General features: G+C 34.7%; 2 protein-coding genes and 1 non-coding gene across 3 annotated transcripts; 2 read left to right on the top strand and 1 right to left on the bottom strand.

The window, feature by feature from the left end:
• The first annotated feature begins 2,401 nt into the window (after positions 1 to 2,401).
• LOC146951305 (auxin-responsive protein IAA27-like) lies at positions 2,402 to 5,046 on the top strand. Its single transcript, XM_085747265.1, has 5 exons — positions 2,402 to 3,039; positions 3,449 to 3,678; positions 3,941 to 4,082; positions 4,328 to 4,389; positions 4,662 to 5,046. The coding sequence occupies exons 1-5, from the start codon at positions 2,534 to 2,536 to the stop codon at positions 4,697 to 4,699; spliced, it is 978 nt and encodes a 325-aa protein (XP_085603391.1). The 5' UTR covers positions 2,402 to 2,533; the 3' UTR covers positions 4,700 to 5,046.
• Positions 5,047 to 5,792: 746 nt separating this feature from the next.
• On the top strand, positions 5,793 to 5,904 carry LOC146951304 (U5 spliceosomal RNA). The gene has a single exon (XR_015029366.1). It is a non-coding gene; the product is annotated as a U5 spliceosomal RNA (small nuclear RNA).
• A 1,451-nt stretch (positions 5,905 to 7,355) lies between these two features.
• LOC146951303 (DNA-directed RNA polymerase subunit beta) lies at positions 7,356 to 12,196 on the bottom strand. The gene is made up of 4 exons (XM_085747264.1): positions 11,800 to 12,196; positions 10,063 to 10,507; positions 9,841 to 9,956; positions 7,356 to 7,879 (listed from the first exon to the last, which is right to left on the bottom strand). Exons 1-4 carry the CDS (start codon positions 12,137 to 12,139, stop codon positions 7,464 to 7,466), a joined length of 1,317 nt encoding a protein of 438 aa, XP_085603390.1. The 5' UTR covers positions 12,140 to 12,196; the 3' UTR covers positions 7,356 to 7,463.
• Positions 12,197 to 17,835: the final 5,639 nt, after the last annotated feature.

Below are 17,835 nucleotides of genomic sequence, written 5' to 3'. Positions count from 1 at the left end.
TCAATAAATAAGGGTTGATTAAAAAAAAATGTTGTTGGCTTTTTATCAAATCCTCTGCAAAAAAATGTTGTTGGCTTTAGTGTTGGTGAAGATGATTTTGGGTTCTGTCAAACCCATTGTGATTTGGTGGTGGTGCTGGTAGTTGTGGCGGTGATGAGGATAATGATGGTGGCGATGGTGGTTGGAAGTAGGTGGTGGTGGTGTTTGTGAGAGAGAAGAAGAGTTTTTTACATGAGAGGGAAATAGGTGGTGGAATCTGGTTTTTTTTTATTTTATTTTCCGTAATGTTTTTGTTTTTAAAAAAAAAAAAATTTAACAGGATGTTTGACGGAGCAGTGACTTATTTGACGGAAAAGATGTTTTTGAAAACTGGTGCAAAAGTTGAGGGACCAAAACGTTGATTTTAGAACTTATGGGACCAAAATGAAAACAACAAATTAGTCAGGGGACCAAAAGTCCAATTAAGCCTACATTTATGAATAAGAGGAAATGTAATGATGAAGTGGGTTATAGTCCGTCCAACAATGGAACCCCGTTATGTCCCCTAACAACCACCTACACCGTCCGATCTTACCTGTCAATTTTCATCCTTCACTTCACACTTGACAGACACACAGACTTCTTTCTTTCTCTCCACTTTTGGGTCTGTTTTTCATAAAAAGTAATTATTTCAATTGGATACGTTACGATACGCGCGTGGATGAGTGAAATGAATATTCACCGTTACACTTATTCCCTTTCTCTCTCCTCTGTTTCTCTTTTACCTCACACTCACACACGCTTCACTTCACTTTACTGTAACTGTAACTCCATTTTTAACTTTACTTAACCAATTAACCTATGTTCTCCAACTGATGAAGAAACAAACAGTACGTAAAAGGTTGCCTTGCCGGGGAATGCTCAGAAACTTGTCGGTGCAAACACTGCTATACATACTCATACTACCTCCGTCCCGGTTTAATTGACCTACTTTGGTTTTTCACACATATTAAGAAAAATGTATAAATAAAGGGGAAAGTAGAATATACTGTATTGGGAATGATAAAAGTAGTATTATTTAGTGTTATATTGTATTGGAAATGATGAAAGTTGTATTGAAAATTGAAATGAGTCAGTTATTTTGGGACACTTTTTTTTAGGAAATGGGTCAGTTATTCCGGGACGGAGGGAGTACTTGATACTCTATGAAGCCCCGATACGGATACGGATACAGGTACGATACGATACGGGTACGCGAATACGTTAAAAATTTCAAATTTAGGATACGATACGGCTTGGATACGTTTACAATTTTTTTTAATATATATATATATATATATTAGACATAAACGCACAAAAAATAAATAGCGTGAAATCTTAAAACTAATTACACCAAGTCAAAATACAATGGACCATTCACCAACTAAGATATCCTTTAAACCAAAATACAATGGATCATTCACCAACCTGCACTATGATGATACCAAGGTAGTATGAAGATAGTCACCCTTTTCAAGTAATGGCCAATATAATGATCCCAATTTACAAAAATTAATACTTGTGATCAAAATACAAATAAAAATTTTAAATAAAAATTAAATTAAATCATTCGAATACTTCTGGGATACGTATCCGGGAGTATCCTTAACGTATCCTTAAGGTATCCAATATATTTTTAAATAAAAATTAAATTAAATCATTCGGATACTTCTGGGATACGTATCCGGGAGTATCCGCGGAGTATCGGTATCCGATACGTATCCGACACGGGTACGGCACCATTTTGGAGTATCCGGGCTTCATAGTTGATACTATTACTATACTAGTACAATTCTAAATAGTACATCATTGAAAGTGTAGTTGGTACTATTAGCATAATGTGGCATAAATAGTACTATAGATAGTTGGAGGCATGTATTTAGAAATTCCATCATTGGCGCATAAGAAAAAACATCTCATTAAAAAATATATATCTTAAATTGATTTCAACCATTTCATATGCTTAATTATTCATAAATATCATTGTCCTTGTCAGCTCAGCTCAGTTGATAAGGACAATACATAATATATGTTAAGTTCGGGGTTCAAACCTCGACTTATTTTAGATGATTTTTTTTTAAGATGATTTTTCTTTTCTCAACCTATTTTATACTAATTTGGAACTGAGGGAGGATCTATTTACCTTTAGAAAATTTCAATGTAAGCAATTGTTAACGGGTACCAGCACAATCATACCAGTATACACCACTCAGAAACATAATCATGTCTTAGGTTATTATACTAGTACTATATTATACATATATAAACAAAACAAATAAATAAATCCTTGAAAAAAAGAAAGAGTAAAAAGTTTGGTACAGAAAGTCCCAAGAAGGTTCTTTTGAACATTAACAAAACCAGCCAACTCCTCTCCTATGCTACTACATACATATCAATAATATAACTTCACATTCATACTCTCTTCATTCTAAGTCTTCTATAACTATCATCATAAATAATAATTATTATTTAAACTTGTGTTCAATATTTGATATTTTTTCATCTAGGCATTTTCATGTCTACACCATTAGAACATGATTACATAGGTTTAGCAAATAATCCATCAATGGACAAAACATCTTCTTCTCTCAACTTCAAGGAAACTGAGCTCAGACTAGGCTTACCTGGTTGTGAATCTCCTGATAGAAAATCAGTTGCTACTGCTGCTGCTGGTGGAGTCTCTTTCTTTGCCAACAAGGATTTGAAGAACATTAATGTTTGTTCTTCTCCTTTGAAGAACCTTGTAGCTAGTGTTGGAGCTAAAAGAGGTTTCTCTGATGCCATTGATGAGTCTTCTGGGAAATGGAGTTTCTCTATGAATGATGGATCTGAAGGAGCTGCTTTGTTCTCTCCAAGAGGAGGGAATGTTGGAAAAACTCTTGTTGGTTTAGAGACTCAAACTAATATTCAGAAGATTAATACAAATGCAACAAAAAACATCAAAGAGGTTCTTCATCAATCTGTACATGAAAATAAACAGGTTAATGGAACAAATGAGCATGCTAATGCTCCTGCTGCAAAGTATGTTTCTTTGCATCATTCTGCTTATTGTTTTTAGATTTTACAATTGCTTAGTTTCCTGTTCTGTTTACTTTTTTTTTGAGTAATCTTTTGTTCATGTCATGTTTTGGTTACCTAGATTAGACAAAGGTGAAAGATATTGTAATTCATAAAACTAAACATGTTAGTTTTTTGTTTGTTTTTTTATGGGTTTATGTTCTGTGAATTCAACCCTTGAATAGACATGATTTTTTTCTCTCTTTGGAATGAGTTTTAAAAGTTAGATATATTTTCTTAAGCAAAAATCGAATTTTTCCATGTATAATTCAAAAATAGTGGTTAATGAATATTTGGGTTGTTTTCAGAAAAGGTTTCATCTTCAAATTTGTTAGACTTATGTGTTCTTCATTGTATCAAACTTCTGTAATAGGGCACAGGTTGTGGGATGGCCACCAATTCGATCGTTTCGAAAAAACACGATGGCGTCTAATTTGTCAAAGAACAATGATGAAGCTGAGGGAAAACCAGGATTTGACTGTCTCTATGTAAAAGTCAGTATGGATGGTGCTCCTTATCTCAGAAAGGTTGATCTCAAGACCTACAACAACTATATGGAACTTTCTTCAGCTCTTGAGAAGATGTTCACCTGCTTTACCATTGGTACTAACTTTACCTTCTTCAAATTACTTACCTTAGCTCCTTATTTTGATTTTTTACACACCTTTTTTTACTTGCTGTAAAATTATTTACATGTGTTTTAGGAACAAGTTTCCTAGCTTGACTTTCTCATGTAAGTGTTAATTAAGTGTTTATCATATCTTATCTAGATCCTGTTTGGTTACACAGTTAATTAAGTGTTTATCATATACGCGTTTATGTATAACTATTTTGTGATCTAATATATTCGTATTCCTAAAATCAGGTCAATGCAATTCTCCTGGACTTCCTGGGAAAGATGGACTAAGTGAGAGCTCTTTGAGGGATCTTCTTCATGGATCTGAATATGTTCTTACATATGAAGATAAAGATGGAGATTGGATGCTTGTAGGTGATGTTCCTTGGGGGTAAGTTATTTCTTTTTATTCGCTGTTTGGATAAGCAGCTTAATTAAGCACTTATAGGATAAACACTTATCATTTAATCGCTCACGTATAAGTTATATCTTAATCCAAAGACAAAATAAGTCAACTTACAGACATGATATAAGTTTTTTCTATAAGCTCTCCCAAACACTTTCATATTGAAGCTTATGTTAAATCGTGATAGTCCAATGGTTGAATCGGCTTAACTAAATTGTTGGTTGATGCAGGATGTTCGCCGACTCGTGTAGGAGACTAAGGATCATGAAAGGCTCCGAGGCAATTGGGCTAGGTATGAAAGTTTACACTCTAGATTTGTTTAAGGAAGTTGTTAACAAATTATTGCATTAAAGTTTCAAGAGATGCTAAGATGATTTCAGCCAGACTTTTGTTGTTTATTTTAATTGTCATCTTAACATATGTCAAGATTTTATTTAGCTAAGTATTATGCCCGCACTACAATTATTAGATTGTAGATATCTTGTAATCTTTGATATGGATCACTGGTTTTATATTGGAGTCAAAGATTGCTGATAAATATGTTCTCAATTATCTTGTTTGCAGCTCCAAGAGCCATGGGAAAATCTAGGAGCCAAAACTAGTCCAGAAAAACTCGTTGGACCAAAGAGGAGAATTCACTGATATGCATATATAAAGGTTTACAAGGAAGTTTGAGTTTATGGTTATGTCCAAAATCAAAAATATATGTAACTCAGTTTCTCAGTTTTTGTGAATTAATAGTCTGACAAGTTTTTAGTTAGTAGAATTCATCTGGAGACATGTCCAGAGAATATATACACATATTTTGTTTGCATATCTGTTTTGTGCACCTTTGAAGTTTGTGGCTGTATAAAAGAATGGCTTGTTATGCTTTCAATATATGATTTTGAACAATTTATGTAGTTTGGACACGCAGTTTCACAATTATGAATGATTTTTATGTAGTGAAGATGGGAAGCTGCCCGGAATCGAAAATATCATTCGACTCTTGTGTATATTTGAAATAGATTCCATAGCAAACCGATTTCCTACCTTGTGCCTCCTTATGTCGTTAATTATTCGAGTTCGACTAATGGTGCAAAGCTCTTGAACATGTTAATCAACACAAATGAGACATGTCAATCTGTACTTCACTTCTGCTAGAGAAGTATCATCACATAGCATGAGATTCTAAACTTCGACAAGTTTTCATATCAATTAGTAAATAAATAAAGACAAAACCAACATTTTTAAGTAGCTTGTTTTGGCTGGTGTACATATGCAAGGATGTCACAAAGCATGGTATGGAAATGACATCTACATAAAAATATATTTTCCTGACCAGAAAAAACAGAACCAATTTTGATAAGGAAAATCCTGCGCCACTGTTTTTTGTTCATGTTTTCAATAATCAAACTTGAAAGAAAAGTCTATCTTCCTAGATTGCATGAAGAAGAATTCAAATGACAATATGACAGATAACATTATTGGTGTATATATGTAAATATATAGCACTTGGTAAACCAGGTATATTTATCTCTTTCCATGGAAGAAAAGCTTCAAGGCACATCACAGGCTGACACAAGAAGAGAACTGTGTGACCTGTGGGAGGGGGTGCCCATGTTTTCTGAACAGAGCCCACATCGGCTGCAGCGTATATGAAAGCAAACTGCTTGCTATATAAAATATATGAGCTTACTATGTTTTGAACCACAAAACCATGCGATGAGCACAAAGCGAACTATTCTTTCGCCTTTTACTAAAGAATACCATGTGTTCTTCAGTAATAGTGGGCATATTTTTGAAAGAGTTCTGTCTATAGAGAGCTCTGCATTTATAGTTAAATTTTTGATGCACACACATATAATGAAATGGAAAATTTATCTTTTTTTTTTTAGGGAAAAATAGAAAATTTATCTTTTACTTGTTTATATTCAAATTCAAATTTGGTAAATTTCAAATTAGTATAGTATTAAATTTCTTAGTTTATTTGTTGACTCTAAATAAAATTAATCCTAAACTGTTTTATTTTTGTGTTTTCTGTAAGATTTGTAATTTAATGTTTTTTTATTGATATTGGTTGAAATGATGGATAATAGTTGTTCATGGATCTGAGATGAAAATATATGTTTGCATGTGAGATAAATTTATAGAATAAATATATGCCCATTTTGGTAGGTAGTTCAGCTCTAATTAAAAAAAAAACTGACAAAAAAAAACTCCATATTGTCATACTGACGACACGACTCGATGGTTAGTCTCATAATTGATCCAAAAGACTTAAATTATAGAGATATCTTGAAACATTTATTCAGGTCAAATGTCTTAATTTTGATGGATTAGTATACTAACTAATCCACCATAATTAGGATCTTTGACCTCAGGAGGTGCTCCAAGATATGCTATAAGAAAATATAACTTTCAAGAGAGAATCCGTTGAAAAAAACCAGAGCAAAGTAATTTAAGTGTTTCAAAAGAAGAATAAATCAACTCTTTCATAAGGAATAAACTGTGCTCTGGATTATAGTTTCTTGCAACTTCCATCAAAATAGGCAGTTAGCAATCTAGCCACCAAAGTGAGCAGTATATTTTTCTTCGGGAGAATGTTAACCAGTGCCCCAGGGGCATTGGTTAAGCACCAAAAGAAGCAAGTTTTTGTTAAAAAGTAATATAATTATTACTTGATGAAAAGTGACGGTTTATAGTTCCAAGACAGAAAATTCTATTTTTGGATTCCTTAACCAGTGCCCCCGGGGCACCGGTTAACAAGACCCTTTTCTTCGAGCATCGAAAATGTTGAGTTTATTGCGAACTAAATGTTGAGTTTATTGCGAACTATGTAAAAATCTATTAGTACCCGATTTCCCATGCCATTTACCTTGTGCACATTATATAATAGTATATTTAGACTGATAAAAACAAATAAAATGTTAAGATTGTTTAAATATGGAAGAATTAATGCATCCTCTTATTTTATCCTCTTGAAAACAATAGCCAGGGGATTGGCAGTTGGTAGTTTCTCAGGTAGTTTGTTTGTGGCCGCATCCACATTTTAAGAAACCAGGCAGAAAACGGCTAATGAAGTACTTCATAACTGCTTTAGTTTCATATGAGTGAACTTCTGAGATGAAAAATTAGTGATCGAAGTGTGACGCACATAATATATAACAGTATATTAGCAATCAAGTTAGCCACCATACATTAAAACGTAACTAAATAAAAGTTAGACAGAACTGAACAATGAGTAAAGAATTTGAAAAAGGAAAAGAGCAAGAAAAATAAAAGAACTATATCTTAAGCCAAATCAGGCTGAAGCAAATATTTGTAAATAATACAGGTACAAAACTTCCTTCAACTACAACATACCCTTGTCTAAGCAACTGTAAATTATTGTTCAGATATCTGTAAATAAACCATCTGAGTGTATCCATTAAATACAGAATTGTCAAGTTTACCCAAGCCAAGCCGTTGGAACAAACCATATCGCCCATCTTCAACAATAGGATTGGGAGCACGAGCAGGATCATATCTGGTTTGATGAGTGAGGGAAGGCCCAGCAACTGGTGGGAGTTCCCAGTACACATCAAGAATAGATTCAACATACCGGCTATTCTGGAAATGTTGTGCGTAAGATATTGGCTTATTACTATGATTAAAGTTGTCGCGCATGTACCCTCTAACTCCCCACCATGCTTCCCCCGGTCCACACAGTTCTTCGATATCAACTGCTTTCTCCCAGAATTTCTTCCTTCTTGACCTGATCCTAGCTTCATCACTGTCTTTAAAGCAACTGTGTCCCCCACCTTAGATCAACAAAAGAACAAAACAGAAGTCAAATTCCTATTCCAAAGCTATTAGAAAAATATTTTAAAATTTGAAGTAACTCCACCAATATAAAGATTATCAACAGGTATGGAACCCATACAAACATTTTTCAACAAATGGATGCTGGACTTCATGCCAACATTGCCTATATTTTTGCGACCAAAACGACAATTAAGAATTCTTTCTAGTATCAATGAAATGCATTATTACTATTTTGTAGTGGAAAAAACACAAGCCAATAGCAACTTGAAAGTTCCAACCCCCAGGAACGGCAGCAAAGACAGATTTAGTCACCAGCCAGCAACTGTTTACTAGTCTTTGTGACCTTACTTTTCTTATGCACTTTATTCCAATAAATTGAGTTTTGAGTTTAGACTGAATATTTATTCAGTTTTTACATGTGATATTATATTTTATATTTATACTCTTTATCTTTACTTGGGTATTTATGTCATATCATAAATATGATTTTTCTTTTCCCGGTTTCTACCCAATCACAAAAAAGGAGAAAGAAGATTACATTTCTTTCCCTTCATTTACTTTTCAACCAAACAACTAAAAAACTAGTTCATTGTCTACTTTATTTCTTTCCTCTTACCTTCTTTGGTCCTATGAAGCACGAATGCAAACACGGACAATATATGTAGACACCGCTAGGACACTAACAGAAGATCTATATTGAGAGTAAAGGATCGCCAATATATGATGAAGATGAAGACCATGACGAAATAGGAGACCAGAAAAGGAAAACTGGGAAAGAAAGGTAAACAGTAAAGAAGATGATGACATGTATATATGGGAGGACATGCATATGCAGGAAATTTTGAAATGCCTAGTTAAAATACTAATATAATACTTCTTCAAGCTTTAATCTATTTAGAGAAAGAGAGAAAAAAAAAAAACTTAGTTGTGTTTATTCTCATTGTAGCGTCAAAGCGAAGGAAAAAGTTCATTTTGAGCACACTTAAACCATAGTGGTCACTATGGTGGGTGTCGTAGTGGTACCGTTCAAGATAGCGGCCGCTATTATAGCTGCTATAGTGAGTAACGGTAGCAGAGCGGTAGCGGATTCTAATCCGCTATGGATTTTAACAGGAAAATCCCAAGTTGACCCTAATTTTATAACCATTTTAAGGGTATTTTGGGGGTTTCGTATAAACCCTAACATTTTCCCAACTCTTTCTCTCTTCTCTGCCGCAAAACACAGAAAACACGATCTGCAAACTGATTTGCAACCCTCACACGATCTGCAAACCAATTGCCATAACCGTCGCAGCCGCCAATTGTGCCGCTGCCATCGTCTTCCACTGTTTATGTTCCCGCTGGTTCTTTGCTCTCATTGTAGCTCCTCTGTTCTTTTTTCTTTCAAATTTAATGTTTCATAAGCTTATTTATTTCTTGACATTTTTTGGTATTTGGATTTGAATGTTATGTTTTGGGGATGTTTGAGTGCTTTGATTTATGAATATTTCATGAGATTTGAGTGTTATCTTTAATTTTATATTAAATGTGTTTGTTTATACTTTATAGTATTATTCAATAGCTGTCTTCCTCCCGCTATCCCACTTTTGGGGTCGGACGCTGCGCGCCGCTATTTGGGATTGAGTACTATGCCTAAACGTAGCCGTGTCAGCCTCAAAAGTTTTGCCAATCATATAAATTGCAAGACTCTAATAAATGGTGGTTTCCTATTAACCAAAATTTACTTTTGCAGTCATTTCTTGGGTTTGAACCTTTCAATTTACTATATAGACTTGTGCTTGTTTCCCTGCAATCTAGTAGTAGTGTTTTTCATCAATTTTCTGGCTTCATATGTTGGATTTTCATTCATTTTTTGTCAATTATATTTATGCATATTATTTGTATGCATTTCTCACGGAAACAGAAAGAAAATTCAATAAAGTAGGATAATTAAATAGCAAAGTGAGAGTTTACACACCTCGTATGTAAAATTGATCACATATCTGCCTCAATGAATAGTGGTCACCAGTACCAGTGTCATAGTTATCCTCAAAAACAAGATGCCGGAACCCAGCTTTCAGAGCTTGTTCGATTCTGCTCATTATGACACATACAAAATAACAATTATATAATAAGCAGCAGCAATTTCATTTATAAGTACTCAACTATTGAATCATGCATCTGGAAGATCGTAATTCACCTTTTCAATTCATTTTGATGGTCGTCAAAAAATATAAGAACCCGACTAAGGTCCTTAATCCCATGTTCCTTCATCACTTTTGACCAATCAACACTTCCAAAATCCACAAAGTCCTTTCCAGCATAATATGTACAGTTACCATCAACATATGCAGGTCCCTTTTTTAGATACTTTTCTGGGTGCCTAGGTGAAAGAGAAACAATCCGTGTGTCTGGCATAGCTTGCCGCAAAACCCAAGTTGAATGTCCTTTGAAAGCGCCACTCTCGATCATCAGATCCGGTTTAAGCCACCGAGCAATGAACCAAAGTCCAAAGCTGTGGTCCAAACCCATCCCGTACAAATTGTTTTTGATTGGCCGTGTTTCGTAAATAGGAACAAACTCTTCCAGCCCCTTAAGCAGATCTTTCGATGTCCATTCTACAGTTTTACCATGTTTCGATCTGCCTTTACCAAGAATAAACTTATAAGTATTCAACAACAACAAACAGTATCACTTGAAACAACAGGAAATGAATTCAAAATCAGAAACCAATAGTTTGAAACAACAGGAAATGAAATTATAAATCCAAAACCACACGCTATCAAATCATTCGCACAAATTCTCCACAGTCAAGCAAGTACAACTTCAAACTCCGCCATTTTAAAGGAATGTGATTGATACGAAATATAAAATGCCACCAAAATCAACACTATACTGTCGACTAAAAAGTGTGAACTAACAATAAATATACCTCCACAGTGAAGCAAGTACAACTTCAAACTCCGCCATTTTAAAGGAATGTGATTGATAAGAAATATAAAATGCCACCAAAATCAACATTATACTCTCGACTAAAACATTATACTCTCGACTAAAAGTGTGAGCTAACAATAAATATACCCAAAAGTTAAATAAATACTAGTTTGGCAACAAACCACTTGATAAATTTCTGTCATCTGACAATAATACACCCAAATTTCCCTCTTTGAATAGTTGCTAAATGTAACTTGTTTTTGGGGGTTACCTTGTTGCAGGTATGAAGTTTCTGTTGCTGATCAGTAGTGAGTAATCTCAATCGGGGAACTTGTGGGGGACACAAGGCGGGTTCTCCCCTCTCAACTGAATTTTTTCCATACGCAAGAGTCAGGGAACGGACCCATGCCACTTGCTTAAGGGGCCCAAATCCCTTACGACTTCAACTAATTCATTGTTTTTTTATTTGGGTCTGTAGACGGAGTGGTAAATTCCACAAGAAACACACAAATGGGAGGTCCCAGGTTTGAATCTAGGACCCCACGGATATCCGGCCTAACAATTTCGACATTTGCCAATTGAGCTAGGACTTATGGATTGGACCAATTTTGTTTGTGTTACTAAATCTAACTTATTTAATATTTAACTTAACTTACACATTCCTAATGCTATTCATCAGCGTCAAAATGAAAATAAAGCCAAACCCAGAATTCAAAATCAATCAATTACACAAAGAAATAAAATTTGATTCCATTCGGGATCAACATCCTGAAAATCAATAACAATAAATTGAGTATTTAAAGGAAAAAAAAAATATTTTTTGTTTATTTAACATTCTAATCTAGAAGCATTTATATTTTGATCTTCCATACACGAAATTACCAACTCCTAAGCTAAAATTTATGCATTTTTTCTCTCTGGATCCAAACAAAACCTAAAAATCACGATTCTAAAAAATGCGAATTTAACATGAATCGGATCAGATCAGCGCAAAGAGACTTACAGCAGGGCACACCAAGAGCACCAAAATCCGAATCAAGTCCATCCAAACCAAAAAACGCGGCGCGTGAAGCAGGTTTGAAGAAAGCGTTAGAGGAGATGCAAACGAAGCTACGAGATGTGAAGAAGAAAAAGAAAGAGAAAGCGAAGAGAAGAAGAAATGCGACGGTGAGACAAGGAACGTAATGGCGAGTTTGAGAAAGAAAGGTTGAAGCTCTGTTGGTGATGCGAAAGAGAATGTGTTGTTTTTTGGTTTTGGAATCGTCGGCGTTGATTAGGTCGTCGTCGTCGTCGGAGTCGCCGTGTGAGTTGCCGCGGCGGGAGGAGAGGGTCCGCTCTAACATGGCGGCGGTGGTGGTTTGCTTGGGAGAGTGTGTATGCCGTGTTCCGGTGAATGTGATAGATAGTTTTGGTGATGACATTCGATTTTATTGTTATTCTTTCTTCTTTTACTTTCTTCTGAAAATAAAAAAATGAAAAATTTAGTGAAAGACATGTGATTTGTTTCTTCATCATCTTCTTCTTCGTGTCTATAATTAGGGGAAATTAATTAATTAATATGTTTATTTATTATTAAATTGTTCTTTGTAAGCGTGTTAAATTTGATTCTGCTCTTTCCTGATTTTTATTTCAGACAGGACAATATATAATAGGGAAATGTTAACTTATGCCCTTGAGGCATAAGTTAAGAAAACAAATGTAGAAAGTTTTTCTTAGAACTCATGCATTAAATGTCTTAAAAGTTACAAAAGTTATACTTTCAATATAAAATTTATTTTAAATTTCCTTTTTAAGCTCTTTAACTTGTGCCCTTAGGGCACAAGTTAACATGACCCTATATAATATATACAATATTCGAGATTCAAATTCCGACCAATATAAAAAAAACGTATTATATTTAACTTTTCATAATTTTTTTTGAAGGAATTTAACTTTTCATAATTTAAAAGTTATTAGCATTAATTAGGGACAACCTATCAACGACTACCTTCTCTTTCTAAAAAACTCTCTCTGACTTCTCTCTAGCCAAAACTTCTTGCTTTCTCCCCTATTTCCAAATCCGGCGAATAAGATGTAGATCTAGGGCCGTGGTGGTGCGACGAGACTGCGTCTCCGCACTACCGCTCTCCCCCCTCTAGGTGGCTTTGTTTGTGTCCGTGGTGGCTATTCGTTTCCAATTTTTCTTGTTCGATTCGGGTACTGTTCTAGGTGCCTTTTCCATCATCTCTTGCAGCGGTAACTGGATTTGTTTCATCTCAGCCACCAATTTTTGTTGCTTTCCGACGGCTTTTTTGGCATCTTGGGGTCAGCTAGTGGACGGAGGTTGTGACCTTGTACAACTTTGTTTGAACTGGTTTCTGATCCGTTTTCTGAGCTCGTTTTCCATATCCGGTTCAGTTGGCGCAGCCGAGGAAGGAGTGTTGGGTTGTTGTTGGTGCTGGGTGTTTTGGTCGTTTGCGTGTTTTTGGTGGTGGTAGGGATGCGTGAGTGGTGTGGTGGAGTGATGGTGGTGATGCGGTATGTCGGATGGTGATAAGGTGGTGGTGATGTGCGATCCGGTTTCTGTCAGAGGATGGTGGGCCGGCTGCTTTTGTTTGGTGGCTCGGTTGGAGTGAGGTCTGTTGGTGACGGTGTGTGTTACGACCTTGGGGGAGGCTGTTTTCGTTGTGTGGTGGTGGTGATGTGGTGTGAGGAGGGTTTTGGGTCCGGGAAGCGCTGTTCAGACCCACCGTTGGTCTTTTTTGCTACGGCGTCGATGCTTTCTCCTTGTCACAAACAACCGCCTTATTATGGTCTAGGTTGTGGGTCCACTTCAAACCGGCGTCGCTGCCCGTGTTGTGTTGTTGGATTCCATCTTCATCTAGATCTCTGTTTGTGTGGGTGCTTGTTTCATGGTGAGGATGTTGTGCGGCGTAGTGATATAGTGATCGTGGAGGTGATGCGCAGTGGTGATTCAGTGGCAGTGGGTTTTTTCTAGGGTGAACTGTTGTGGTGGTGAAGAGTGGTGGAGGTGATGATGTGGAGGTGATGGTTATTTGAGGAGGTGGGTGTTTGTTGGGGTGATTTCATTTGGATGCAAACACTGTTACACGGGTCCTTGTTCGTCGTCACTAGCTCTGGTTGTGCTTTTTGGGTGGTTTAGGTGATTGCGGAGGTTAGAGGGTGTGTGTCCCATTGTGTTGAGTCTTTTCCTTTTGATATGTTTGCTGCTTAAACTTCGCAGGCCATGCGTTGGTCTTACATATTGTTAGCTGGTTTTCGGTGGGCCGGTTCATTTGGATTCGAGATCGGGAGTCGGGGTCCAGTTGCAATCTCTGTTTGACTTGTTTTGGTTTCCTCTGGTGTACCGGGAGCGAGGGGTGCCCTGCTAATTTGGAATTAATTAGGTTTTTTGGGCTTTTGGTTTATGCTCTTTTGGTGGACCAGGGGTCGCGAGGTTGTGGTAGCTACATACCCTTGGGTTTAGTGCTTTTCGAATGTGGCTTTGTTTGGGAGTTGGGTTTTGATGGTTTTTTAGGGTGTTCTTTGGGGGTGAGTAGTGACGATGGGCGGTGGTCTATACCATGTTTACAGTGCTTGTGTTTTTTTAGGAGTCAGTTATAGGTGTTGTTGTGCTTTGGTGGGTCAATTTTCAGGGGGGTTCTTTGGAGGTTTTGGTGTACCGTCTATATGCGGCACCTTTTGTATTTTCTTTCGTTCATTTACTGCGTCTTGCGGGGATGACGTTTAATAATATTTGCCGATTCAAAAAAAAAATAGGGATATGTTAAGAAAAAATAATAAATGTATTAGTAATTTGTTTAAGGATTTATACTCAGGGGCAATTTTTTTTTTTTCAAAAAGTTTTTATAGTTAAGGACAGAGGGAATAATGACCACTTTTTTTTTGTGTTTATAGTTAAGGACAGAGGGAGTAATGACCACTTTTTTTTTTTTAAGGGTTAAGCAAATATATTAATAAATCAGAAGAAAAACAAAACCCTTTTATTTAAGGAAAATCGGGAGAAGAAAAAAAAACACTTATAATACAAGATGTACCAGATTAAACTTAAAAATTCAGTAATTACACAAACTAAACCACGCTACAACAAGTAACCAAAACCCAAAAATATATTAACCACTTAAAATACCTCAAGTACAAAAAAGGAAAAAAAATGTTCATATTTAATTTTTCATAGTAAATTAGATTAAATTACCTTATGTGGAGAACTTATATGAAAATATAATTACATTTATACATATATACTTGTAAATACCAATTTAGTTCATAATAATTTTAGTTGCGGAATAAATTTTTTTATGGAAAATGTTAACCAATATCTACAGTAAAAAAAATTAAGCAGTATTTCAAAGACATTGTTTAAGCAACTAAAATAAGTATGCATTTTGTAAAAAAACTAGTGTAATTATTACTTGATAAAAAACAAAAACTCACGTTTTAAAACAATATTTCTATTTATGAATTCTTTGACCATTATCGACGGAGCACCGGTTATCAAAACACATATATTTTTTTATTATAATGTTGATAGTAGTACTTTTTATTTAGCGAGTGAATGACAATCTTGGTATTTGTAATGTTAAGTTGGCACACTATTTATTATTCCTATAAAGTTTTTAGCAAGGATCCAAAATTGTACCAACAAATTTTATTACAAGTTGTTTTAACATTTTCACACATTAAGAAATACTCTCTTTCTTTCAAAATAATTGATATATCATTTCACAAATATTAAAAAGATGTATAAATAAACGAGGGAGAATATCATTTTTACAAAAATGCCCTTATCATGAATGAGGGAGAATGCCATTGCCATAAATGCAAAATACAAAAATGTTACTTTAAGTTTGTGGCATATATGTCCTTTACTTTTTTTTTTCCCAAGTTGATCGTTTATGTCGTACAATATTTTTAGCATTGCTCTTTTTCATTCAATTTTGTTAGAGACTGCTTACGTGGTTGTTTACCGATGACATGGTAGGACAAAATCATCAAATTTTATTTTATCCAAGTTTTAAAAAAATTATTAAAAATAGAAAAATTAAAAACCAAAATTTGGTATGTTCTTCATCTGGTGTGTATGTGTTGATTGTCTATTACAGTTATTGTGTCAGCTTCAAGTTGACAACAACTCAACTCAAACCAAAGTCTTATGAAATCATCAATTTGGTCACTCAAATTAGGCACTCGTATCAACTTAGTTGTTATTATTGTCAGAGGCGAAAGTTGAACTCATGACCTTCGATCTCTATGTTCCTCCCCCAAACCCCTTTATGCGGTGCTGACTATAGAATAGGTGGTGTCTACATCGACTACGACTTGTATGTCACCATGTCACTTAATGTGACACATATCATCACACTTAAATGATAAAATTAATGGAGGAACTAACTTGATCAATATTTTGATAACTTGTACCACAAGGGATGATTTCCTCTTATTTCATCCTTTATCTGTATACCTAATTTTTAGAGGTATTTAGGTTCCAAAACTTTAGCTTTCGAAACTATATATTACATTTTTGGGAATTTTGGTCTGCCTTATATGTCGGCATGATCCTTATCAGTTATCACCTGCATGCTTGCTGATACACCCTAATCAGAAAGTTCTGCACTATAACTCTCTTCATCTTTTAAAACATGTTTTCAAAAAAGTTTAAGCATTGTCAAAGAGAAAACCTTTTTTTTGGTGAATTTTTGTTTTCTTGGTTTGATTTATGCCCCCTAGGTTTTTTTATTTACCCTTGATGAGCACCACAAAAATAGTCTCTCATTAAAGGATATTAATACTCTTGCTACATTTTATTGTAGAATAATCATGGCCTTCATCTACATTTTTTTTAAACTGTAGGAGTATAACTAGTAAAAGATTTTATTTTTTTTTGACAAAAATTCATATATTTTTTTTTAAAATGTAAGAAAGGCACACTATTGTTTGCTTCTTGGTATAGAAAAAGGAAAAGAAAAAAGCATCTTCATAAAAATATTTAGTGGTTTACAAAAGAAGCATGGCTTCTAATAGAAGCCTATTGAACACATGTTCTTTTTGTTGTTGTTATGCACTATTCAAGAGTACGATCACACATTTATTTGACTTTTTCATATAATATATCCTATAAACTTGTATATTTTATTTAAAAGGACAATATTGGAAAGGTTCTATGACCTTAAAAGGCATATAGAGCTGAAAGTTATTCCTTATTTGACAAACAAGGAACAAGAACAATCCTAATTGAAGGCAAGAATACACTAAGGAAGAGCATATATATTTTTAATGAAATAATGTTTGAACATCAAAATGAGACATTAAATATGATGTCACTTATTTTTGTCGTGTATATTTTTTTAATTTATTCTTATACATGTGTATTATAAAATGAAAAGTATGTGAGAAATATATATAAACCTAGTCAAACTCTAAATCATGCTTACCCTCCTCTTCCCATGGTGTGTCTAGGGGCTTTGTTTGGATGCAAACGTTCAAATTCCATTGTAGGCTATCTTCTATCAACTTTGATCACTATAGCAATTCTTTGCGTTTTGCGTTTGCTATGTTATGGATTTTATCGGTTTCTAAAGAGGAGAGATTCTTGTATTGGTGAACAACAAAATGGAAGCTTACAAATACAATCAGAAAATACAAGGCAATAGATTCTTCTATTATCTTGCTCCATCATAATCTTCTAATTGTAATAATTTGTTGAATAAGAGCTTCTCTAGCTTATTTTTTTAAAATGTATAATTTGCTTGATTTTTACTGGATATAAAAGTTAGTTATACTAGTTAGTTAGTTATTATCTATCTATCTATTTTATTTATCCATTAAATCAGACACTCAAATTAGTTTTTCGTCAGCGCTTCAACTGCCGCGTCAAATAAAATCCGAGTTGTCACATGTTAAAATCCATGGTGCTTTCTATTCCTAATTTTATAATTCTCATTTTGATTGACTACAATAGTAAATTTCTTCTCTCCTCTTTGTCGATCTCTGTAGCAATTGAGTAAAAACCATCTCTTGTTTTCTGTTATAAATTATGTTT

This window comes from Medicago sativa, chromosome 2, assembly GCF_051527215.1.
Source record: "Medicago sativa cultivar Bolivia chromosome 2, Bolivia_mono, whole genome shotgun sequence".
Classification (NCBI taxonomy): Eukaryota; Viridiplantae; Streptophyta; class Magnoliopsida; order Fabales; family Fabaceae; genus Medicago; species Medicago sativa.
This window is presented reverse-complemented; position numbering and strand designations above follow the sequence as displayed.